This window comes from Oncorhynchus mykiss, chromosome 2 (genome assembly GCF_057628025.1).
Source record: "Oncorhynchus mykiss isolate SJ-2025 chromosome 2, ASM5762802v1, whole genome shotgun sequence".
Taxonomy (NCBI): domain Eukaryota; kingdom Metazoa; phylum Chordata; class Actinopteri; order Salmoniformes; family Salmonidae; genus Oncorhynchus; species Oncorhynchus mykiss.
The window spans coordinates 58478801-58504635 of record NC_143023.1 but is presented as its reverse complement, the minus strand read 5'-3'; the positions used below and the strand labels follow the sequence as shown (position 1 = coordinate 58504635).

Genomic DNA, 25835 nt, shown 5'->3' with positions numbered 1-25835 from the left:
ACAAATTGTACTTTTACTTTCTTCTCCAACACTTTGTTTTTGAATTATTTAAACCAAATTTAACGTTTCATTATTTATTTGAGGCTAAATTGATTTTATTGATGTATTATATTAAGTTAAAATAAGTGTTCATTCAGTATTGTTGTAATTGTCATTATTACAAATACATTTTAAAAATCGGCATCGGCTTTGTTTGTCCTCCAATAATCGGTATCGGCGCTGAAAAATCATAATCGGTCGACCTCTAGTCCTGACCAACCAAATTTGGTCTTGTTTGGCAGCGGAAATAATAGCCTGTGTGTAGAATAAAACCCAAATATGAAAAGGAGGAAAATTTGAAAATCAATGTTTTTTGTTTGGCATACATTTGAAAGTGGAATTGACTAGCAACATCCTTTACCATTTATTAATGCCCCTTGAATAACCCCTCAGTAGCACGAACAGTATCACCTTTGCAGTTAAGCCGATCGTTATCACATATTGAGTTGCACTCTTGTCTGCAGCCTACTTCTGAAGTAGGCCTACTCTCCTCATTCTAACATTGGACCCTTAACAAAAGCAAACATTCCCATCACTTTCTCTGTCAAGAGATGGTAGGAAGGCCTAGCACGTTACTTTCATAATGTAGTTCCTGGCACATTTCCATCAGATGTTGTAATGTTCAAAAACAGTCCAATGCAAACATGGGAGCCCATCCCTATTAGTATAGTGATGAAAAGTGAACACTAAGTCAGAGTTGAGAAGTCCTGCATGGCATGCCTATGACCTACCAAGGGTATGGATTAGAGGTCGACCGAATATGATTTTTCAACGTCGATACAGATTTATTCGAAGACCAAAAAAAGCAGATGCTGATTATTATTATTATTATATATAATATTTGTAATAATGACAATTACAACAATACTGAATACTCAAATACAACAATATTTGTATATAATACATAACTAAAATCTAGTTAGTCTCAAATAAATAATGAAACATGTTTAATTTGGTTTAAATAATGCAAAAACACAGTGTTGGAGAAGAAATTACAAGTGCAATATGTTCCATGTAAAAAAAAGCTAACGTTTAAGTTCCTTGCTCAGAACATGAGAACCTATGAAAGCTGGTGGTTCAATATTCCCAGTTAATAATTTTTAGGTTGTAGTTATTATAGGAATTATGTGTCAACTATTTCTCTCTATACCATTTGTATTTAATATACCTTTGACTATTGGATGTTCTTATAGGCACTTTAGTATTGCCAGCCTAATCTCGAGAGGCTTGAAGTCATAAACAGCGCTGTACTAAGAGCTGCTCGCAAACGCAGTAAAGTGCTGTTTCAATGAATGCTTACAAGCCTGCTGCTGCCTACCACCACTCAGTCAGACTGCTCTATCAAATATCAAATCATAGACTTAATTATGATAAACGCACAGAAATATGAGCCTTTGGTCATTAATATGGTCAAATCCGTAAACTATCATTTTGAAAACAAACCGTTTGTTCTTTCAGTGAAATTTGGAACTGGTTTTTGTCGAACGGGTGGCAACCTTAAGTCTAAATATTGCTGTTATATTGCACAACCTTCAATGTTATGTCATAATTATGTACAATTCTGGTAAATTAATTACGGTCTTTGTTAGAAAAAACACAGTTCGCAACAAGCCAGGCGGCACAAATGAATGCATATACCCTGACTCTGCTTGCATAGACACGAGAAGTGACACAATTTCCCTAGTTAATATTTCCTGCTAACATGCATTTATTTTAACTAAATATGCAGGTTTCAAAAAAATATTTTTCTGTGTATTGATTTTAAGAAAGGCATTGATGTTTATGGTTAGGGACATTTGTGCAACGAATGTGCTTCTCTTGCGAATGTTAAATAAAAATAATTTGGCGAAGTTGAAGTAGGCTGTAATTCGATGATACATTAACAGGCACCACATTGATTATATGCAACGCAGGACAAGCTAGTTAACCTAGTAATATCATCAACCATGTGTAGTTAACTAGTGATTATGTGAATATTGATTGTTTTTTATAAGATAAGTTTAATGCTAGCTAGCAACTTACCTTGGCTCATTGCAGCCACAAGGTCCTTTTGACACTGCACTTGCGTAACAGGTGGTCAGCCTGCCACGCAGTTTTCTTATGGATTGCAATGTATTCGGCCATAATCTGCGTCCAAAAAGGTTGATTACCGATTGTTATGGAAACTTGAAATCTAGCCTAATTAATTGGCCATGCTGATTAATCGGTCGACCTCTAGTTTGAATTTCTCCCACTCCTTATCCCACCTCACTTTCTGTGGAATAGAATAAGGCTGTAATGTAACAAAATGTGGAAAAAGTTAATGGGGTCTGAATACTTTCCGAATGCACTGTAGAAATGTGATATTTTTTATGCTTCCTGTGCTTTAGTTTAGTTTTTGTGTTTTTTACTTTTGGTTTCGTAGACCAGCGGAAAATATATTTCTCAGCGGTTTACATAGTACAGTGATTCTCTACACTGTATTCTGCTTGTTTTGCCACAAACTGCAAACTATTCAAATTTTTTGCAACCAGGAAATGTGGGAGCAATTTTTGCATATTGGACCTTTTTTTGAAACTGTAATGTGTACAAGCACGATTGGAATGTCGCCTTAATTACATTATGTTCATTGATGACTGAGATGAGCTGACACACTGACAAAGAGCACAGGAGCAAAGGCCCTTCACTTCTCCACCAACAACATATGTTGGCTTATTTTGTGACTATGCAGTTGTCGATTGTCAGACTTAAGATATGTATCAACCAAAAATGGTTGTGCTTAAAGAACATTTCATAAACTATGACCTCCAAAAAGTTGATGACCGAACTTACCAATAGTGCAGTACTTTCCATTCCCAACCTTCTCCTTGGGGACCACCAGAAATGTCACTTTTTTTTTTTGGATCAGGTGTGCCAGTTTAGGGCTAAAACAAAATCTGGTGGTCCACAAAGAGAGAGTTGGGAAAGACTGCAATACTGTCTTTTCAGCTGGGCAATGTTAATAACCTCTTATGGATCCCTTAGGCGCGAATCCCGTTTTCGGATTGATTTGACAACATCCAGTGAAATTGTAGCGTGCCAAATTCAAACTACAGAAATATCAATATTCACCCTTCAAGAAAATATAAGTGTAATGCATCAAAATAAAGCTTAACTTCTTGTTAATCCAGCCACGGTGTCAGATTTCAAAAATGCTTTACGGCGAAAACAAACCATGCGATTATCTGAGGACAGCGCCCCGCATACAATCACATGAAAAACATATTTCAACCAGGCAGGTGCGACACAAAAGTCAGAAATAGCCATATAATAATGCCTTACCTTTTGAAGATCTTCTTTTTGCAATCTCAAATGTCTGTGACACAATGAATGGTCGTTTTGTTCGATAAATTCCTTCTTTATATCCCCAAAATGTCAATTTATTTGGCGCGTTTGATTCAGAAATATACCGGTTCCAACATGACTACAAAGTATCTAATAAGTTACCTGTAAACTTGGTCCAAACATTTCAAACAACGGTCCTAATCCAACCTCCGGTATCCTAAAATGTATATAAATGATAACATTTAAGGCAGAATAAACTGTTTCTAATACAGGATAAAAACAACGTGAAGCGCGCTCCAGTTCACACGCAACAAAAGACTAAAGTCCTTCAGAGTGACATCTACAAAGAACAGCCCTACTTCTTCATTTCTCAAAAGAAAAACATCAAACAATTTCTAAAGACTTAAAATCTAGTGGAAGCCATAGGAACTGCAATCTGGGCCCTATTAAATCAGGTCCCCCATAGAAAACCATTGGAAAACACAGTGACCTCAAAGAATTCCCTGGATGGATTGTGCTCTGGGTTTTGCCTGCCAAATCCGGACGTGAAAATACTTAGTGACATTATTCAAAATAAAATCAAACTGTTACATGCACCGAATACAAATGTAGACCTTACCATGAAATGCTTACTTACAAGCCCTTAACCAACTGTACAGTTCAAGAAGAGTTAAGAAAATATTTACCAAATAAAGTAAAGTTAAAAAATAATAAAGTGACACAATAACATAACGAGGCTATATACAGGGGGTACCGGTACCGAGTCAGTGTGCGGGGGTACAGGTTAGTTGAGGTAATTTGTACATGTAGGTAGGGGTGAAGTGACTATGCATAGATAATGAACAGCGAGTAGCAGCAGTGTACAAAACAAATGGGGGGGGGGGGGCGTCAGTGTAATAGTCCGGTGGCCATTTGGTTAATTGTTCAGCAGTCTTATGGCTTGGGGGTAGAAGCTGTTAAGGACCCTTTTGGTCCTAGATTTGGCGTTCTGGTACCTCTTGCTGTGCGGTAGCAGAGAAAAGTCTATGACTTGGGTGACTGGAGTCTCTGACAGTTTTATGGGCTTTCCTCTGACACCGCCTGGTATAGAGGGCCTGTATTGCAGGAAGCTTGGCCCCAGTGATATACTGGGCTGTACGCTCTACCCTCTGCAACCGGTCAGGATGCTCTCGCTGGTGCAGCTGTAGAACTTTTTGAGAATCTGGGGACAAATGCTAAATCTTTTCAGTCTCCTGACGGGGAAAAGGTTTTGTCGTGCCCTCTTCACGACTGTCTTGATATGTTTAGACCATGATAGTTTGTTTGTGATGTGGACACCAAGGAACTTGAAACTCTCGACCCGTTCCACTACAGCCCCGTCAATGTTAATGGGGGCCTGTTGGGCCCGCCTTTTCCTATAGTCCACGATCAGCTCCTTTGTCTTGCTCACATTGAGGGAGAGGTTGTTGTCCTGGCACCACACTGTCAGTTCTCTGACCTCCTCCCTATAGGCTGTCTCATCGTTGTCAGTGGTCAGGCCTACCACTGTTGTGTTGTCAGCAAACTTAATGATGGTGTTGGAGTCGTGTTTGGCCACGCAGTTGTGGGTGAACAGGGAGTACAGAAGGGGACTAAGTACACACCCCTGACGGACCTTGAGAATCAGCTTGGCAGATGTGTTGTTGCCAACCCTTAACACCTGAGTGTGGCCCGTCAGGAAGTTAAGGATCCAGTTACAGAGGGAGGTGTTTAGTCCCAGGTCCTTAGCTTAGTGATGAGCTTTGAGGGCACTATGGTGTTGTACGCTGAGCTGTAGTCAATGAACAGCATTCTGACATAGGTGTTCCTTTTGTCCAAGTGGGAAAGGGTAGTGTGGTGTACGATTGAGATTGCTTCATCTGTGGATCTGTTGGGGCGGTATGTGAATTGGAGTGGGTCTAGGGTATCCGGGAGGCTGGTGTTGATGTAGGCCATGACCAGCCTTTCAAAGCACTTCATGGCTACAGACGTGGGTGCTACAGGGCAGTAATCATTTAGGCAGGTTACCTTCGCTTCCTTGGACACAGAGACTATGGTGTCTACTTGAAACATGTAGGTATTACAGATTCAGTCAGGGAGAGGTTGAAAATGTCAGTGAAGATACTTGCCAGTTGGTCCTCGCATGCTTTGAGTACATGTCCTGGTAATCCATCTGGCCCCACGGCTTTGTGAATGTTGACGTGTTATAAGGTCTTGCTCACATCGGCTACCGAGAGCGTTATCACACAGTCATCCAGAACAGCTGGTGCTCTCGTACATGCTTCAGTGTTGCTTGCCTCGAAGCGAGCATAAAAGACATTTAGCTCGTCTGGTAGGCTTGCGTCACTGGGCAGCTCGTGTCTGGGTTTCCCTTTGTAGTCTGTAATCGTTTTCAAGCCCTGCCACATTCGTCGAGCATCAGAGCCGGTATAGTAGGATTCAATCTTAATCCTGTATTGACGCTTTGCTTGTTTGATGGTTCGTCTGAGGGCATAGAAGGATTTCTTATAAGCATCCGGATTAGTGTCATGCTCCTTGAAAGTGGCAGCTCTAGCCTTTAGATCGATGCAGACGTTGCCTGTAATCCATGGCTTCTGGTTGGGATATGTAAATACGGTCACTGTGGGGAAGACATCGTTGATGCACTTATTGAAGCATGGTGACTGAGGTGGTATGAATCCCAGAACATATTCCAGTCTGGAAGCAAAACAGTCCTGTAGCATCATCTGACCACTTCCGTATTGAGCAAGTCACTGGTACTTCCTGTTTTATCTTTTCGCTTGTAAGCAAGAATCCGGAGGATAGAATTATGGTCAGATTTGCCAAATGGTGGGTGGGGGAGAGCTTTGTATGCATCTCTGTATGTGGAGTAAAGGTGGTCTAGAGTTTTTTTTGTCCTCTGGTTGCACATGTGACATGCTGGTAAAAATTTGGTAAAACTGATTTGTTTACCTGCATTAAAGTCCTCGGCCACTGGGAGCGCCACTTCTGGGAGAGCATTAACTTGTTTACTTATGGCCTTATAGAGTTGGTTGAGAGTGGTCTTAGTGCCAGCTTTGTTTTGTGGTGGTAAATAGATGGCTACGAATAATATAGATGAGAACTCTCTTGGTATATAGTGTGGTCTACAGCTTATCATAAGGTACTCTACCTCAGGCGAGCAATACCTCAAGACTTCTTTAATATTAGACATCGCGCCCCAGCTATTACTGACAAAAAGACATACACCCCCACCCCTCGTCTTACCTGACGTAACTTCTCTCTTCTGCCGGTGCATGGAAAATCCCGCCAGCTAAATATTATCAGAGTCGTCGTTCAGCCACGGCTCGGTGAAACATAAGATATTACAGTTCTTAATGTTTACTCGCTCGCCTACGGATTCTCAGAAAGCTGCCCAATCTGCGTCCTCTTTTCTTCACAAAAAATGGGGATTTGCACCTGTTCCCGGGAGAGCAGTATATCCTTCTCGTCGGACTCGTTAAAGGAAAAGGTTTCTTCCAGTTCGTGGTGAGTAATCGCTGTTCTGATTTCCAGAAGTTATTTCGATCATAAGAGACAGTAGCAGCAACATTATGTACAAAATAAGTAAAACAATAAGTTACAAACAACACAAAAACTAAACAAAATAGCACAATTGGTTAGGTGCATGTAAATTGTCAGCCATCCTCTTTGGTGCCATCTTATCTGTTAAAGCAAGTAAGTTATCATAGTTACACACTTTATCCTGTAATACTTATGTAATGGCTTCTTATGTGGAAGATACACAGTGCCTTCAGAAAGTATTCATACCCGATTACCTATTCCACATTAAGTTGTTCAGCCTGAATTCAACATTTATTTCATATTTATTTTGTCTCACCCATCTACTCTGAATAGTCCATAATGACAAAGTGAAAACATGTTTTTAGAAATTGTTACACATTTATTGACAATGTAAACAGATATCTAATTTCCATAAGTATTCACACCCTGGAGTCAGTACATGTTAAAATCACTTTTGGCATCGATTACACCTGTGACTCTTTCTGGGTAAGTATCTTATTAAGAGCTTTGCACACCTAGATTGTATAATATTTGCATATTATTGTTTTTAAAATTCTTTAAGCTCTGTCAAATGAGTTGTTGATCATTGCTAGACAGACATTTTAAGTCTTTTAAGTCAAAAATAGGCCACTCATGAATGTTTAATGTCATCTTGGTAAGGCAGTGTATATTTGGCCTAGTGTTTTTTGTTATTGTCTTGCATAAAGGTGAATTTGTCTGGAAAGTAGACTTAACCAGGTTTTCCACTAGGAAACTGGCTGTGCTTAGCTTTATTTTGTTTATTTTTATCCAAGGAAACCTCCCTAATCCTTGCCAATGACAAGCATACCCATAACATGATTCAACCACCACCATGCTTGAAAATATGAAGGGTTGTACTCAGTGGTGTGTTGTTGGATTTGCCCCAATCATAACACTTTGTATTTAGGACATAAAGTTAATGTCTTTGCCACATTTTTTGTGGTTTTACTTTAGTGCCATGTTGCAAACAGGATGTGTGTTTTGGAATATTTTCATTCTGTGCAGGCTTCCTTCTTTTCACTCTGTCGTTTAGGTTAGTGTTGTGGAGTAACTACAATGTTGTTGATCCATCATCAGTTTTCCCCTATCACAGCCATTAAACTCTAATTGTTTTAACGTCACCATTGGCTTTATGGTGAAATCCCTGAGCGGTTTCCTTCCTCTCTGGCAACTGAGTTAGGAAGGCTGCCTCTATCTTTGTAGTGACTGGGTGTATTGATACACCATCCAAAGTGTAATTAATAACTTCACCTTGCTCAAAGGGATATTCAATGTCTGCTTTTTTTAATGATCTACCAATGGGTCCCCTTCTTTGCAAAACGTTTCTGGTCTTTGTGGTTGAATCTGCTCGACTGAGGGACCTTACAGATAACTGTATGTGTGGGGTACAGAGATTAGGTAATCATTCAAATGTTAAACACTTATTGCACACAGAGTGAGTGCCTGCAACTTATTATGTGACTTGTTAAGCACATTTCTACTCCTGAACGTATTTATTAGACTTGCCATAAAGGTGTTGAATACTTATTGACTCATTTGTAGTTCATTTGTAAAAATGTAAAAAAGGTATAAACATAATTCCACTTTGACATGGAGTATTGTGTGTCACTGGCCTAGGCACAATCTCAAATTAATCCATTTTAAATTTAGCTTGAAACACAACAATGTGGAAGAAGTCCAGGGGTGTGTGAATACTTTCTGAAGGCACCAGATCTGTGTAGAGATCGACTAGTAGCCTCCCCGTATCGTGTTAGTTCTTTGGATGCCTTCTATCTGCCATCTTACATCTTGAGGCTGTCAAAGGTCTCTCCATTTATTTCACAATGGATGGGCTTTGGAGTCGAGCCTATTCATTTCAGGAGCTGTAAAAAGAGCATCAAATTCAGAGATATCTGGATGTTTCAAGGACATAACGCCTGAAAATGAGCAATCACAAAGGGCGTTATTGAAATGATCATCTTTCCAGATGAAGGGGAATGAAGTCTTTGATAAAAATAACTTTTTTTCACAAAAGGCCTAAAGGGTAAATGCATTTCTACGCATTTCTCATAGGATTATTTTTTTTCCATTCTCTAGCTGAAAGGGATCGAATGACACAAGACCTTATCTTGGAGTAGAGATTGCTTAATCAAATGCTGGCTCTATACCTCGAACCCACTACTGACTTCAGTAACAAAATCTGCTGCATCTTGACCTTCAATTAATTCATTGTGGTGCCATTGTTGTGGTTTACTGAGGAAAAAACGCTTACTTAACTTTGAACTCCCCTGGTTGAATTGTAAAGCAAGCCAATGCAGGATGTTCTGAAAATTTTATTTTGCAAAAAAAAACAATCCCTATTCCAGGCTGGAAAATTTTAAATATCAAGTATTTGCTCATCTTGGTGCAACCAACCACAATAACACTGTTCCCCTTACAGGTTTCTGTTTTCCTAAGTTTCTGCGCAGAGACAAAGGAGAGTCAGGTAGGAGCACTTACCACAATGTGGTCAAAGAATTGGGTGACATGTGTTCGCTAGAGTGAGTAGTTTGAAGTACTTTTGCCAGCTGTGTTTGATGGGGTTCCACTAGATCAGATCAGATTTAGAAGACAGAGAAGTTGGCGAGATGAAATTAAAAACATTTGCTATGATTAGAGGTCTCCTGATTCAGGCTGGATTTTGAAGTTCAGCTTGACGAGTATGACTTCAAAGTCATTGCAAAAAGGTCCCTTACTTCCTATTTAGCCTATGTAGGCCTACATCAAATACAGTTAGCTGCTTGTGTCGTGGTGACTAGTGGTCCTAGCTGTAGTGGAGTGTGCTGTTATGTCTTGCCCTCAGTCAACAGTGATGTTCCCACAGGGAATCACACACCCACATCATAAATGCCTCAGTACGTTCACAACCTTGATAAGAATGTACAAAACGTGTGGTCAAGGAAGTCCTAGGGAGATGTGTTGGTACAATATCTAAAGAAAATTGGCGTGATGAACCATGTTCTCTGCAACACGTTTGTTTGAAAAAGGGGGAACCTTGTGAACATAAAATGTTCTCTGACCTAATTGCTTAGGGGGGGGGGGGGGTGTAAAGTCTATGTGTTTTAATGCTCATGACATAAAAATGATCAGGTGCTTTCCGTCTTGTGTGTTTAACTAACACCTACAATTTGCTGACTCATCACAGTGGATGTATGGTTTTCATTTGGGCTCTCCGTACCTCCACCGGGGTAGGAGAGCCATCTGTTGTTAACAACCTGTAGCAAACAGAACAATGACACTCCTGTGTCCTGTTGCCACTTTGCTTCATCATTAAATGTGAATAGGCTGTGCATTGCAACGTGACCAATGTGATACTTAGTGTCTCTCCGGCATTACGTTACTGGCACCCTCATGGCCCGTGAACCACAGCAGTAAAATTTTTAGAGGGAATTATCCTTTGTTCTTATTAGAGCTCTGTCTCTCTCGTGCTAATATAAACTGATATTTATCATGTCATTCCACAATTGTATTGCTCTTGCCTCCTGCTACTGTGTAGCATTTTCATCCCATTGTGCAACAGTGTGAGATTTCACTGAGGCTTTTGCACCCTCAGTGGATAAGTTATGTAATTGAATGGACATCATCCCAGTGATTCATACATACATGCACTGCTGTGTGTCTAGGCCCAGACAGAAATGGTTCCTATTGTTTCATTTTCATTAACACTGTTTTGGAAAACAGCTGAGGGTTGGGGCTGGAGTTATGGATGCAAAGACCGACCACCCATGAGATCAAAAGTATAGTTTAAACCATGTTTTGAAGCTATACAGTTTGTTTACAATTTGCTTACAAAAAGTTGAACTAAATTCGTTAGTCATTTATACATTATATTCTTCAAGAAGTCCAAAAGTTGAATTACCATTCCCAGATTTCCTAATTTTAATTGCTTTCTGGTGACTGTTTCCGAGCTTGTTGTTTTCGTTGCCCATCCCTCTGCGCTGTGTTTCTCAGTTAGGTCCTGGGAGACATTGTCAGGATTAGCACCATCAACTGAGTCTCTCTTTGAGGTAATCATTAACCAGATCAGTTTTATGCTCGTGACCTTGAGTTTGTGCCAAGAAAAACCCATACACATAAAAAGTGACTTGAGTCATGCCCTGTCGCTTCGGTCTGTGCCTTAGCACCCTGGCCTGAATCCTAACTTGACACCTGTGCACGTATCTCTTCCATGAATGTTGTATGACATTGGCTTCAGGATTTTTGAAGTCTCGCCATACTCATGTGTATTTAATTCTTCCTCACACTACAACCTCTCCAAAACCCCCTCTCCCTCCGTGCCTCTTGTCACATAATCCGTGTCCTCAGGTTTGTGTGTAAAGGTACACGGATAGTGCCTCGCGGCCTGTTGAACCAAGTCACTGCACCATCCCTCTCCTGTAGGGGCCTCTTATTTACACTACTCAGCCAATGTTTTTTTTGTCACTTCTGGCAATGGGAGACTTTCATCAAAGACTAAATGACAATGACATCGTAGTGACATGTCATAAACAGGTCGTGATAGCTGAAAAGTGACTTCATTCAGCACACAAACGACATTCGATTTCAGCTAGTTGGGTTGTGGTATGCAGGCATAAATGAACTGTATTTTTATTATAATGGAACTCTTATGGCCTCCGTTGTGCCACAAACAGGCCATTTTATGGAGTGCATTAATGAACATAGAAGTCACTCAGAGGTCATTAATGTTTCTGATTTCCTATACTGTTCTAGAACTGAGCTGGGCAGTGGGCACAAAGTCAAATGAATGTAGACTCGGATCATGATAATAATGATGCAGGAAAGGGCCATAAACTGGTAATAAGAGGCACCATTAATGTAGGCATTGTGCTAACTATGGTATTGTTTGGACTATAGGGAAAGATCTAATCTGCCTTCAAATAATCTCATCTGCTGTGTTATTATCCATCAATAGTGTTTCCTATGATGGTCGTCAGACATACAAGACTAATGGCTCTTCCACTCCCTGCCTTCTCGGCCCAACACTAGCTCCACCCTAATGTTGAAATCAAACTGTTAATTAGTCCATTAAAGCTCCCATTTCAACCCATTAAACTGTATTAGAATAGAGCTATCCAAGCTGTAATTGATACAGCCTGACCAGTTTGTTTGGCTGGGATGGTAAAAAAAGGCTTAAATAGATTATCCTGGCACACAGTTATCTGTGTGCTTTTCCCTTTCTCTAAGAATTACATTTATAAAGGGTATATCACTGGTTCCTACCACATTGTGACGGATTGATTTGGTGTGTGTTCAACAGGTACCAGTCACGGTGTGTCAGTGTCTGAGATCCTAGCAGTCAGGGAGCTCGACGTGGACAGCGGGACGAAAGATGACGGCAGGTGGCAGAAAATGCCTCAGAAATCGACCGAGGCCTATCCATATGCATTCACAGGTAAGAATGTTGACGATCTTGAGCAATCTACAGATATTGGATTCGATATGGTAGATGACACTGCATAGTAAATCCTATGTTCTGTTAAGCCTCTCTCCCGTCACCGCCTTTGTGTCCCCCTGCCACAGTGTCCTACGTGGAGAGAGCGTGGCAGCACCGCTGGCGGTGTAGTGACGTCACCTTTCACTGCCTAGAGGGGGCGCTGTGTCAGCAGTGGGTCCAGACCATCAGAGAGCAGCTGACAGCACTGAGTATGGCTGATTTTATTACTGACTCTATTCAGTGTACACTGTTACGGTCACTGAATATGCTTTGTGAAGTCTAGTTGCGAGGCTAACTCAGAAATGAGTATGGGCCTCAGTCGGTACTGTTATGCCCTTCTCTCTGGAAAACCCAGTAACATCTTTCGCTTGACTTTTTTCAGCCAGCAGACCCAAGCATTTGCTGGTGTACATCAACCCCTATGGGGGCAAGCAGCAAGGCGAGCGTATTTACGAGCAGAAAATCGCCCCTCTCTTCACCCTTGCCTCCATCTCCACGCACGTGATTGGTGAGTTCCTGCCAACAACATTAAACATGCTTTAATAAAAGATGGAGTCTTTATGGGCCAAGTCACATTTCTCACTGTAGGCAAATGGGCAAAAGCTCTCTCAAGCCGCACATGATTGTGACATAATTTACGGCCGCCATCCATCAGCCATGTCCCTTAATGGATAGGATGATGGTCAATGAATACTGGATTACTTTACATTCGTTTTACTTCTCAGACTGGAGAACCATTGTGGACATCATAATTTCATTGTCACAAATTATGACCAATTGTATTTTCAACAATATAGAAGCTTGGGTTGATATCAAGATATTAATAGTTGAGCATTTAAAAAAATATATATAAATCTAAAATGGGTACGAAATCATGAAAACAAACTATTCCTTTAGCTACACATTGTTATAATGGTTAGAGAAGGTAAATTGCTGCTTTGTGGCTAGAATTATTTATGGAAAATGCTTATTCAATATATTGCTCCAAGCTAGTGAAGGATTACTCCCAAAATCCAAAATATTGCAGATTATAGTGCAAATTATGAAACCGTCAAGTGATATCATCTAGTCGATTGTAAACCTGTTCAATATATTAATTTAAAATCCTAACTTTTCAAGTGTATCCTATCTACAGGAAGCACTTGAATGAAAAATGTAAAGCATGCTGAGATGTCTAACGCTTTCCTTGTCATTGGTTGTCATAGTTACAGAGCATGCCAATCATGCCAGGGACCACCTGAGGACAGAGGCTGAGTTGAAGAAATATGATGGGTGAGTCATGGATTGAGACATTTCCCAGCAAACCAAAATTTGGTTCTGTGAATGTTCCCAGAACATTCATTAGGTTGCCCCCAAAGGTTATAATAACACAAAAACTGTCCAGTTGTGATGCTGATTATACAATGTTTGTATAAAAATATTTGCCTGATGTTGCAAGAACTTTCCCAGGAAACCTTTTGTTACCTGGTACGTTACCTGGAAACTTAATTAAAGGGAACGTTCTGTGGTGGTTTTACATATGTTGTGCAAATGTTAAATGTTTTAACATTTTCTGAAATAAACTAAAACATTAGCTGAATGTTTTTGGGATGTGGTCATCCTAATGTTAAATAAAACCCTAACTAGATGTTTGCGGGGTTCTCAATGTCCTTGTTTGGGAAGCCCCTCTTTGTATTCTGGTTTTCAGCCCAAACATCAGTCATATTCAGAGTTGAACTAAAAACCACCCCAGGCCCAGTATATTCTTCCTCTCAAACAGTAAACAAAAACATTAGTGCTGTTGTTTTGACCTCTGTGTGCGACCTGACCTTTGACCTCTATGCAGAGTGGTGTGTGTGGGCGGGGACGGCATGTTCAGTGAAATGGTTCACGGCCTGGTCTCCCGGACCCAGAGGGACAACGGCGTGGACCAGAACAGCCCGGAGGAGAAGCTGGTACCCTGTACTCTGCGCATCGGCATTATACCCGCAGGTTAGAGCATACACACTCGCACACATACCACTATTTTGACACCGCAATGATCAGGGCCGGCCCGCTCATTAGGCAGCATTAGACGGCTGCCTATGGTGGCAGATTGACACGGGTGACATTTTCTGAGCCAAACTGACCAAGATGCACCTACAACAACAAATAAAACCGCTCAGAATTTTGCCCAGAAATGACAATTTCTCTCAACCAGTGGCATGTTTGCTTTTTAGGTGAGTGCTGATGCTGCCCTATGATAAGTAGTGCCCGCTTTGTCAAAGGCAGGGATGCAAAATATTTATCTTGTCCTTTCCCAGCTTGCCTCGCCAGGGTGCTGTTGGAGAGATGCATTGCTGCGGCACTCCACCAACATTCTGTCAAAAAAAGGATATAACATCAATTATGTAGCGGATATAGTACGTGGCTTTTTCTGTAGCCTACAGGCTGGAGATAACAGGCTTACCACATGGATGGACATTCCATTGTGGGCTGACATGGTAGACAACGCCCCAGTAAGCACTGACTGACGCCAGCGTTTTTTTTTGTGGTCCGGCCTTCTATTTCTTTCGGTGTTTTACAAACTGTAGGCCTACCACGTAAATTGTATTTCAAGCGACACTAGGCCAGGGATGGGCAACAAATCCTCTGGGGCCTGATTGTGTCATACTTTTGCCCCAGATAACACAACTGACACCAATAATCAACTAATCATAATCTTCAGTTTAGAATGCAATTAGTTTCACCAGCTGTGTTGACTAGGGATGGGCAAAAAGTGACACCACTCCTGCCCCTGAGGACTGTAGTTGCCCATCCCTGTTGTAGGCTATACATCAGTAAGCACAGAACGATGCTGACACCTTTTGGACTTCTTTTTTTTTTTTTTTTTTTCAGTCCCGACCGGCCTTGATTTACACGTCCATAGACGTTGATTTTTGGTTCAGATTTTGGCCTAAACATAGACGTCTATAAATTACATATTTTCACATTTCATTCAGAAATGAAAATTAACCTGATTTCATTGTCTGGAAAATAAAAAATTTCACCTTTTCATTCAGAATCTAACTTGAACCTACCTTCCATGTCTGGAAGAATACGTATTTTAGACATATTTTTAACGTCATTTTGCTTACTAGGACTATTCTTGCAGGGGAAGCAATTATTTTTGTCTCATCTAGGGCAGCAGAACGGCCAGGACCGGCCCTGGCAATGATCACGTCATAAGCTATCAATAACTGATGTTGACAAGATGTCCCATCTTATCGTGTCACAGTTTTTGACCTGACTGTGTTGTCTGTTTACAAACGAATACGTCAACGATGAGTTCCATTTTATGTACACTACAGTATCTTACCTGTGTGCTGATTTCCGCGTTCCACTTTTCTGTCCTGCATGCTCACACACCGCAGAGTTCTCTTTCTTTTTTTCTGTGTAGTCAGAAACATAAGGTTCCGTTGTTTGTGTGTGTTATCCAGGTTCAACGGACTGCATCTGCTATGCAACTGTAGGCATCAACGACCCTGTGACCTCGGCCTTACACATCATAGTGGGTGAGTGCAGTTGTCCATATTGAAATACTAGCAGCACTTCCCATTAAAGTGCCTTTAAAAGTGACTCTAAAGGAAGTGGCACTAAAATGCTTACGATGCACCGATAAGTAGCATAAGCCACCTTTTATCACCGTTCCAGGTAATTCCCCAGGACTCTATTGTGCATAGAAATGTTTGTCACATTTGTTACTTCTATGCTAACCCTACCACACACTCAGCTGACCAACAAGTGTCAGCAGGTGACCTACTTATTCAATGGTTTTGAGATGAGAGGAAACTGCTGGAGGTGTGTGTAGGCATGTATGTGAGTTTGAGCGCATGTGGGTGGGTTGTATCAGTAGAGGCTGTTGGGAGGAGCTATAGGAGGACAGGCTCATTTACAATATGGAAACCACATGTTTGACTTTGTTCCATTTATTCCATTCCAGCCATTACAATAAGCTGGTCCTATAACTCTACCCACCAGCCTCCACTGGTGTGTATGTTTTATAGTAAAAGTACACAAATCCATCACACCTGTGTAGGACACTGTACTACACACATCTGTGGAGGATTACTCATACTAGACTTGGGGGTGGGGGGTGATCTCTTCACAGGAGATGCCCAGGCAATGGACGTGTGCTCAGTCCATCACAACAACACATTCCTGAGGTACTCTGTGTCCCTGCTTGGGTACGGTTTCTATGGCGACGTGCTGGCAGACAGCGAAAGGAAACGATGGATGGGACCAGCCAGATACGACTTTTCAGGTAGGTCAGAAGAGTAGCTTTAACACTTAGGAAACTTTTAATACTGTTGCGGTAGACTGTTGCTAATGATATTGTATGCCATTGTTTGTGCAGGTTTTAAGACGTTTCTCACACATCACTACTATGAAGGGACTGTGTCTTTTCTACCAGCAACGGACATATTGGGAACTCCACGAGACAAGACCAGGTGTAGAGCTGGGTATGTACTACTGTACAAATGCAACCTGTCCAATAATATCCACAACCAATTGTGTAGTTTAGTATTATATCCACATGTTTGTCTCTGTAAATATCATCTAGATTTGACTAGCCTCACTCCATCCCTGAGTTCCAGGTGCTTCATATGCCAACACAACGGACAGCTGTATTCCGAGGATGCCCCAGAGATTTGCGAGACTGATCCAGATGTTCCAGACAGTGGTAAGTGTTTCTGCCTGAACACCCATCTGACCTCAAGCCAACGCACCATGGGTCTCTACAAAAACCACAATACATGTACTTCAAAAGCACCAACCTCTATTTCTGCTCCCAGAATACAAAGGGGGGTGGCGGGTGATCAGAGGGAAGTTCCTGGCCATCAACGCGGCCAGTATGAGCTGTGCCTGTCCCCGTAGCCCCAAGGGCCTGTCCCCCGCTGCCCACCTCGCTGACGGCACCACTGATCTCATCCTCGTACGCAAGTGCTCTCGATTCAACTTCCTGCGCCACCTGCTACGCCACACCAGCAAATACGACCAGGTAACCACACTGGGTGGGGCTACTGCAATGATGTCATGTTTTTTATGGCTACTCCAACCCGGGTCCATAGGAGTGTTTGCATGAGATGTGTTTCAATTCCCTGTTTCAGGGAGTTGATTTTCTCACTTCTGTCTCTTTTCCCTTCAGTTTGACATGACCTTTGTAGAAGTGCACCGTGTGCGGCGCTTCCGCTTCACCCCGCGCTACTGCCAGAGTGACTCCGAGTTGGACCTGCGGGAGAATGGCAAGAAGCTCTTCAGCCAGATCTGCCGAGACCACCCGGCCTGCAGCTGTAGCCCTGCCTACAGCAGCTGGAACTGTGACGGCGAGATCCTCCCTCATGCTGCCATTGAAGTCGGGTGAGTAACCACTCCCTATAAACTGTTGTGCAAATATACAGTGCATTCGGAAAGTATTCAGACCCCTTCACTTTTTCCACATTTTGTTACATTACAGCCTTATTCTAATAACCCATCATGACAAAGCAAAAATAGGTTTTTAGAAATGTTTGCAAATTCATGACAAGTCATGACAAAATCTGAACCAAAAATTTCCATTTGTCATTCTTGAGATGTTTGTACAACTTGATTGGAGTCCACCTACGGTAAATTATTTGGAAAGGCACACACCTGTCTATATAAGGTTCCACAGTTGACATTGCATGTCAGAGCAAAAACCAAGCCATGAGGTCGAAAGAATTGTCCGTAGAACGCAGAGACCGTATTGTGTCGGGGGAAGGATACCAAAAAATGTCTGCATCATTGAAGGTCCCCAAGAACACAGTGACCTCCATTCTTAAATGGAAGAAGTTTGGAACCACCAAGACCCACCCAGCCAAACTGAGCAATCGGGGGAGAAGGGCCTTGGTCAGGGAGGTGACCAATAACCTGATGGTCACTGACAGAGCTCCAGAGTTCCTCTGTGGAGATGGGAGAATCTTCCAGTGGGACAACCATCTCTGCAGCACTCCACCATTCATGCATTTATGGTAGAGTGGACAGACTGAAGCCACTCCTCAGTAAAAGGAACATGACAGCCTGCTTGGAGTTTGCCAAAAGGCACCTAAAGGACTCAGACCATGAGAAACAAGATTCTCTGGTCTGATGAAACCAAGATTGAACTCTTTGGCCTGAATGCCAAGCGTCAAGTCTGTAAGTAACCTGCCACCCTCCCTACAGTGAAGCATGGTGGTGGCAGAATCATGTTGTGGGGATTTCTTTCAGCGGCAGGGACTGGGAGACTAGTCAGGATCGAGGGAAAGATCCTTGATGAAAACCTGCTCCAGAGCGCTCAGACTGGGGTAAAGGTTCACCTTCCATTTGGACAACGACCCTAAGCACACAGCCAAGACAATGCAGGAGTTTCCTCAGGACAAGCGTCTGGGTGTCCCTGAGTGGCCCAGCCAGAGCCCGGACTTGAACCCGATCGAACATCTCTGGAGAGACCTGAAAATAGCAATTTTCGCTTTATCATTATGGGGTAGTGTGTGTAGATTAATATGGGGGGGAAACTATTTAATACATTTTAGAATAAGGCTGTAGCGTAACAAAATGTGGAAAAAGTGAACGGGTCTGAATACTTTCCGAATGCACTGTAACCCACTTCTGAAAGTGCAGTGCAGAAAATCAACATTTGATTTGATTTCCTGCCTTTTGTTTGCTTAAAACAATCTCTTTGTCATCTGTTCTTCCAGAGTGCACTGCCAGTTGATCAAGCTGTTTGCGCGAGGGATCGAAGAGCAGCCTGTGTTTGAGGACCTTCCCAACCCGTGTGCAGTATAGATCCCCCCCCCCCCCCCCCCACTGTTGCCCTACCCAATCAAAGTCACTGGAACAGTCCTACTGCATTTCAAAGGCTACTGCTGTCATATCCTTACCCCTGTGCCCTACCTTTTTCTGATGTACTTTGAGGTCTTTCAGACATCTGTTTTCTGGGGCCATTTTTGTTTGTCTGCCACATTTTAGAGGTCACAAGTTCACAGGTCAAAGAGTACTGTTGATGGTACACTTACAGAGAGGTTCACTATCCACATCCACTATACTGAAGAAGAAATCATGAAAATACTAAAGCGGTATTGAATGTAGCTCTTTTCCGCTCTCCTTTTTCAATCGAGCGATGTTAACCTAGCAATTAACATGCTGTTCAACATTTTTAGAACTCCTCTTTGCACGTTTTACAATGTATGCTGCTCCAAATTATGAATAACTGTTACGTTTAGTTTATTTATTCATTTAGAGAAAACATTTAGAGGATGTTTGAATTTTGCTAGCTGCTTGCACTTTTGTTTCAAATAGGCCGTATGCGTTTTGACCTTATAAGCAATGCCTTGTTAGAAGTTATTTTACAGCACGAATTTGAATACATATGTATTGATGATCGAATATTGGGTGAACCAGAGAACTCTCTCGGGCAGTGTTTCCCAACTCCAGTCCTCAAGTACCCCCAGCAGTACATTATTTTTATTGTGGTCCCGAACAAGCACAACTGATTCTACTTGTCAACTAATCATCAAGCCCTTGACAATTGAACCAGGGGCCTCATTTATCAACCGTGCATACATGTCTTACTTAGTTCTGAGGTACGTGGAGATTCTAGAATTTCCGCAACAAATGTATCAAACTGTCACACGCAACATATACATACGCATGTTGTGATTGTTAAACCATACTATATTTGTGGGCTTGTAAACGAGCACTAAAACCTGACTTGGAAAACACCCCCCATTCACATTTTATGGTAACAAAAATTCCCACATTTGCTGTATGACACAATTCTGTAGATGTGCGTGAAGAATGTTTTTTTTTTTTTTTTTTTTTATATATATATTTTGCAGTGACCTATGCCTCCTATAGCGAGTGCCAAACACTGTCCACGTGTACTGCACGATTGATTGTCCATTCAAACAATTTAAAAGTAAATGCTACAGCCCACACTTCTATGTAAGATACTAATTGTTGTTGAATATTTTGTTTATCAATAGAAGATAGAAACACAATCTCCTGCCTTGGTATAGGCTCTGAGATGAATAGGCTATTGTGTCTCGCTCCTGTCACAAAGCAATACTGTGGCCTACCCATACTGTCATATAGGCTACCGGTCTATTTACTTTTGAATGAGTAATGGATAAACGGTAGCCTAATATTTGTTGCGTAGCGGGAATAAAGCAGTCGTCAGAAAAGGAGCGATGTCCTGCAATATGATTTAGGTGTATATAATGAAAGTTAAATTAAATATATTAGGCAACATGCTGCTACGCGATCTTCATACCAACGGCAAATGCATCCGTGTTGTCATTAGACCAACGTTTTGTTTTTGTTCGCCTACATTCTTAGAATTCCTGTGCATCAAACACCTCAATTTCCCCCAAAATAACAATATTTGCTTGCAATACCACTAGAAGTTGCATGGAGCTATGCCCGCTTTTCCATCAAGTTCAAAATTGTGTGCTGTTGGGGGTACTTCAGGACAGGAGTTGGGAAACACTGCTCTAGGGGTACCAGATACCAGCCAGACTCTTACCTTTAAAGGAGAAGTTAGATTATTATTTTTTACAAACAAATCTGTATTTCGAATGTAAATAGTATGTTATAGAAGGGTCCAGACACTTTTTTTTGTTTGCGATTTCACGTTTGTGAGAGACCCCAAACAGTGATTCACTTCCTCATCCTCGTTGTGCAATACGGGGGCTCTGAAGAAAACATGAGGAAATGCTCCAAATACGTAGTCTTTTAAATGACAATGCTCTCAGTATAGTAATGCAGGTCTTTAGATATTGTACACATGTAATTGTCATTCCGAAACTTTTCCGCAACGTTATATTCAGTTGGCTTCTAGGTACCCTCATTAAGGCCATAAGTCACTAAAGCAGGTCTTAGTAACTGGTATCTGGGCCTTTGAGCCATAAAATTGGCCAATGGTGTCCTTAAGCGATTAAGATGTTTCAAATGTGTAGTCTAATCAACCCCTCCTCTGGTGGTAGATTTTCTGCGAATCTCTTAAGAGGAACGTGTCCGTCTCCCCTCTCCATATGTCTGTCTAATAAATCTTTAAAAATAGAAGTTGTTCATGTCATCTTTTCCATACAGCATTTCTCCACACCATGAACAGTTTTAAATTCTAAAGACCTCACTATACTAGGAGCTTTCCGGTTTCTAAAAGGACTTATTTGGGTGTTTTTGGAGCTTTCTCAGAGCTCCTGTACTGCACAACAAGGATGAGGAAGTGAATCGCTGGTTGGGGTAAAAAAATAGAGACATAAAAACACTACAATGTCCTTTAATGTGACATTGAAACAAACCATCACCAAATCTAATGGTTCACAAAATGTCTAGACTGGCAAGATTCGCATGGGATGCTGAAAAATCAACAATGTAGCTCGTCAACACAGTGTATGCGCTAAAACGTGTGACTTGTTACCATAGAAATAGTGGCTTTAGGCACATTTTACCAAGCTATCTCTGCCATTTGCGGCATTGTCATTCCAGGTTTAGATTCCTTGATATCTGAGGTATAGCAGTTAAAGGGAAATTCCACCCAAAAACTATTGACATTTGTTTCATTAGTCCATTGATTGATATTGTCTCAATGTTTTCCATGTCAGCAATCAAGTTTTCAAGATGTATAACTTTCAAAATACAGAAATACAGCCGATATGATGCATTTAGCGTCAAAACATTTTGGGACTATATCAAACAATGTACTAATGAAGCAAATACTAAAATATTGTTTTTGAGTGGAGTTTCCCAAAAAGGATTCTGGTTCGAATCCCTGACTAGTTGAGAAATCTTTTTTTTTTTCTTGAGCAAGGAACCATAATTTCCCCTGTAAGTCGCTCTGGATAAGAGCATCTGCTAAAATGACTATTTTTTTAAAAGCTGTCCGAAAACGGTGTTGGGTGCCCTGCATATCATATAATCCCGTGCTGCACATACTATGCTGGGTGTCACTGTCCTCCGCACTGTCACACTGGTCTTGCTGCTGCAGACTAGGACAATTGTAGCAGTTGCTGAACATGAATGTACTGTGACAACAGTGACTAGCAAACACTACAAGGCTGTTTTCCCCCATCTGACCAAAATATGAGTCTCTACTGTATGCTACGGTGACGTAGCTTGGTTTAGACTCATTGTGCAGTGATTTTTACTTTGGCATCCTCCTTGGCTGCACAATTCCTTTCTGACCATGCACTCTCCTCTCTGAATTGTACACCAGGCAGCCATCAGGCAGATGGTCGTCCATCCATCCAAGTTCCTTTTAGGTTTAGCTCGGCAGAACAGAATTACGCTGATTCATCATCCACTGTGACATCCACCCCACCACCAGCACTAGGCACCCATTCAGTTTGGTTCACTTCCAGGCCCATTAGAAACTCTCTGTATCAGCGGGGCCACTCTTAATGCTGCATTCTTAATCTTGGAGGTGCCCCCCTCATTTATGCCAACCCACTTTACATTATAGGAGTGCTGACTGTAGCAGAGTGCGGCTCCCCTATGGAGGGGAGAGCAGTGTGCGTGTGTCTGAGAGGCCATTACTCCACTAGAAATTGTGGGGCCCTAGTCGTCATCCCTAAGGAGTGTGTGTGTGGTGTCAATACACCTCTGTGGGGAGTGCAGCGTAAACGCAGCCACAGCATGGCAGAGGAGGCTTCATGAGGCTCAGCACTGCGTAGCACCGATCAACTCTGTCTTGTAAGGGTTCAGTGCATGAGTAATGACACAGCACACTCTCGTTAGGTTACAACTGATATCCTGATTTATTGGTATGTTTTTACCAATAAAACCCTAAACAAGCGCACAACAGAAACCCCCTCTGTGATCTTGCAGGTTTCAAGATGTTACAGATATGTAAACTCAGCAAAGAAAATAAGCTATTTTCAAAAAACTTAACATGTGTAAATATTTGTATGAACATACGATTCAACAACTGAGACATAAACTGAACAAGTTCCACAGACATGTGACTAATAGAAATTGAATAATGTGTCCCTGAACAAAGGGGGGGGTAAAAATCAAAAGTAACAGTCAGTATCTGGTGTCGCCACCAGCTGCATTAAGTACTGCAGTGCATCTCCTCCTCATGGACTGCACCAGATTTGCCAGTTCTTGCTGTGAGATGTTACCCCACTCTTCCACCAAGGCACCTGCAAGTTCCAGGACATTTCTAGGGGGAATGGTCCTAACCCTCACCCTCCGATCCAACAGGTCCCAGACGTGCTCAATGGGATTGAGATCCGGGCTCTTCGCTGGCCATGGCAGAACATTGACATTCCTGTCTTGCAGGAAATCACGCACAGAACGAGCAGTATGGCTGGTGGCATTGTCATGACAGGAGGAGCCTGCAGGAAGGGTACCACATGAGGGAGGAGGATGTCTCCCCTGTAACGCACAGCGTTGAGATTGCCTGCAATGACAACAAGCTCAGTTTGATGATGCTGTGACACACCGCCCCAGACCATGACGGACTTTCCACCTCCAAATCGATCCCACTCCAGAGTACAGGCCTCGGTGTAACGCTCATTCCTTTGACGATAAACATGAATCCGACCATCGCCCCTGGTGAGACAAAACCACGACTTGTCAGTGAAGAGCAGTTTTTGGCAGTCCTGTCTGGTCCAGCAACAGTGGGTTTGTGCAGATGTTGTTATACGTGGTCTAGCACTGCGAGGACGATCAGCTGTCCGTCCTGTCTCCCTGTAGTGCTGTCTTAGGCGTCTCACAGTACGGACATTGCAATTTATTGCCCTGGCCATATCTGCAGTCCTCATGCCTCCTTGCAGCATGCCTAAGGCACATTCACGCAGATGAGCAGGGACCCTGGGCATCTTTCTTTTGGTGTTTTTCAGGGTCAGTAGAAAGGCCTCTTTAGTTTCCTAAGTTTTCATAACTATAACCTTAATTGCCTACCATCTGTAAGCTGTTAGTGTCTTAACGACCTTTCCACAGGTACATGTTCATTAATTGTTTATGGTTCATTGAACAAGCATGGGAAACAGTGTTTAAACCCTTTATAATGAAGATATGTGAAGTTATTTGGATTTTTACAAATTATATTTGAAAGACAGGGTCCTGAAAAAGGGATGTTTCTTTTTTTGCTGAGTATATGAAGAATGATGTGGAGGTCTGTCTATTTCGGTTGAAAGTGGAACATTCTAAGAAATTACTACATAAAGAGTATTTAAACCTCTGAATAATTGTGTGGACATGTTATTGACTGTGTTATGCCTGCTGCAATCGGCCAATGTAATGACGGTTTGCAGAACATTCATTTCCAACACTGATGCAATAATACATTGTCAGAGGCTTGAGGTCGTTTTGCATAGCAGAATTATAGGCTCTTTCACAAAGGGGTTGAAGGAGACTAGAAATATTAGGCATAATCAAATCCCGCTAATTCACAAACGCACACAGGAACCTATGATTATTAACATTGCACTTTGCAGATATCGCTCTGCCATTTCCTGGTTGCTAAAATTAGTTTGCCTGATTTCAGCTTGTGACGAAATAAGCTAGTATAGTGTAGATAATTTTACCATCTAAACCACTGAAATGTATTTTCCATAACCAAAAATATTGTTGTTTCAGCTGTTTGAAGCTGGTGAACAAAACTAAAGTAAGAGACGCAAAAACAAATCTTAAGAACGGCAAGAATAGAAATTGTGCACATAGAACAGATCTACCGCTTCTTAATCTAAATAACTCACAAATTTGTTTGGGTCGCCCAAAAAGTTATACTGCTCCTTTATTTTAAATACATTGGAAATGCAGGTGATCACTGATGTTAAACTATATGAAATGCTGTTTGGTCGGAAGAGATTTGTCTAATCCTGTCATTTTGACTGAACTTCATTAAATTCCAGTTGACTGACAAGGTCAGAAGGAAGTAAAGGTTAGGGAACTTTAATACACTTGAGAGAAAATGGATACCTGCATTAAAATAATGGTGCCTAACCTAATAAAGTGGAGGGACCAGGGCAGTCGAAAGGTGATGACATGGACCTTTTACATAATAGAATGAGAGACTTTTTTTTCACTGAGCTGCCTCTGGAAAAAGATGCCCTGTCAAGCAAGACTGTGGAGTTAGTCAATGTAGGGGAATTTCACCGGAGAGGGTTCAGGACCTCAATGCCCTGCTGTTGACCAGGTTCTATGGTTAGATGTCCTCGGGGATTGAGAATTGAATTGAGCCTCTGCTGCAAGTGTAATGAAAAACACAAGTTATATTTGGGCCATATCTGAGAAATGTATTACAGTATGTGCCTAATTCATTTGGGGTTTATTTGCTCGTTTAGAATTAGTATCACGTGCCATTTAATGAAGCTTCCATAACAAGGGGAAATCAATAAGCCCTTGCTATTGGAAGTGATGTAGGCTACTGTTAGAAAGGATAAAGGCTACAGTTTATATCACAACAAATATAAAGGTATTTTGTGCCACAAATTAAAAGCAATTTGTTAGTAAAAAATATATATATATTTAAAATGGC

At 41.6% G+C, this 25835-nt stretch overlaps 1 protein-coding gene across 6 annotated transcripts in view; it reads left to right on the top strand.

Moving 5' to 3' along the window:
* The window catches only part of LOC110492691 (ceramide kinase), a 33875-nt gene extending 9335 nt beyond the window's left edge, over nucleotides 1–24540 (top strand). The window contains exons 2-14 of one of the 6 annotated variants that reach the window (XM_036951892.2): nucleotides 9323–9367; nucleotides 12179–12313; nucleotides 12442–12564; nucleotides 12738–12863; nucleotides 13561–13627; nucleotides 14181–14326; nucleotides 15793–15867; nucleotides 16464–16616; nucleotides 16710–16815; nucleotides 16951–17036; nucleotides 17149–17354; nucleotides 17502–17713; nucleotides 19048–24540. In XM_036951892.2, the coding sequence (XP_036807787.2) occupies nucleotides 9323–9367; nucleotides 12179–12313; nucleotides 12442–12564; nucleotides 12738–12863; nucleotides 13561–13627; nucleotides 14181–14326; nucleotides 15793–15867; nucleotides 16464–16616; nucleotides 16710–16815; nucleotides 16951–17036; nucleotides 17149–17354; nucleotides 17502–17713; nucleotides 19048–19135 (1568 nt within the window). In that variant the 3' untranslated portion in view covers nucleotides 19136–24540. Of the gene's footprint in view, nucleotides 1–9322; nucleotides 9368–12178; nucleotides 12314–12441; nucleotides 12565–12737; nucleotides 12864–13560; nucleotides 13628–14180; nucleotides 14327–15792; nucleotides 15868–16463; nucleotides 16617–16709; nucleotides 17037–17148; nucleotides 17355–17501; nucleotides 17714–19047 lie in introns of those variants that run through there. The other 5 variants (XM_090203639.1, XM_036951888.2, XM_036951890.2 and 2 more) reach the window with 5 other exon arrangements.
* The last annotated feature ends 1295 nt before the right edge of the window (nucleotides 24541–25835 follow it).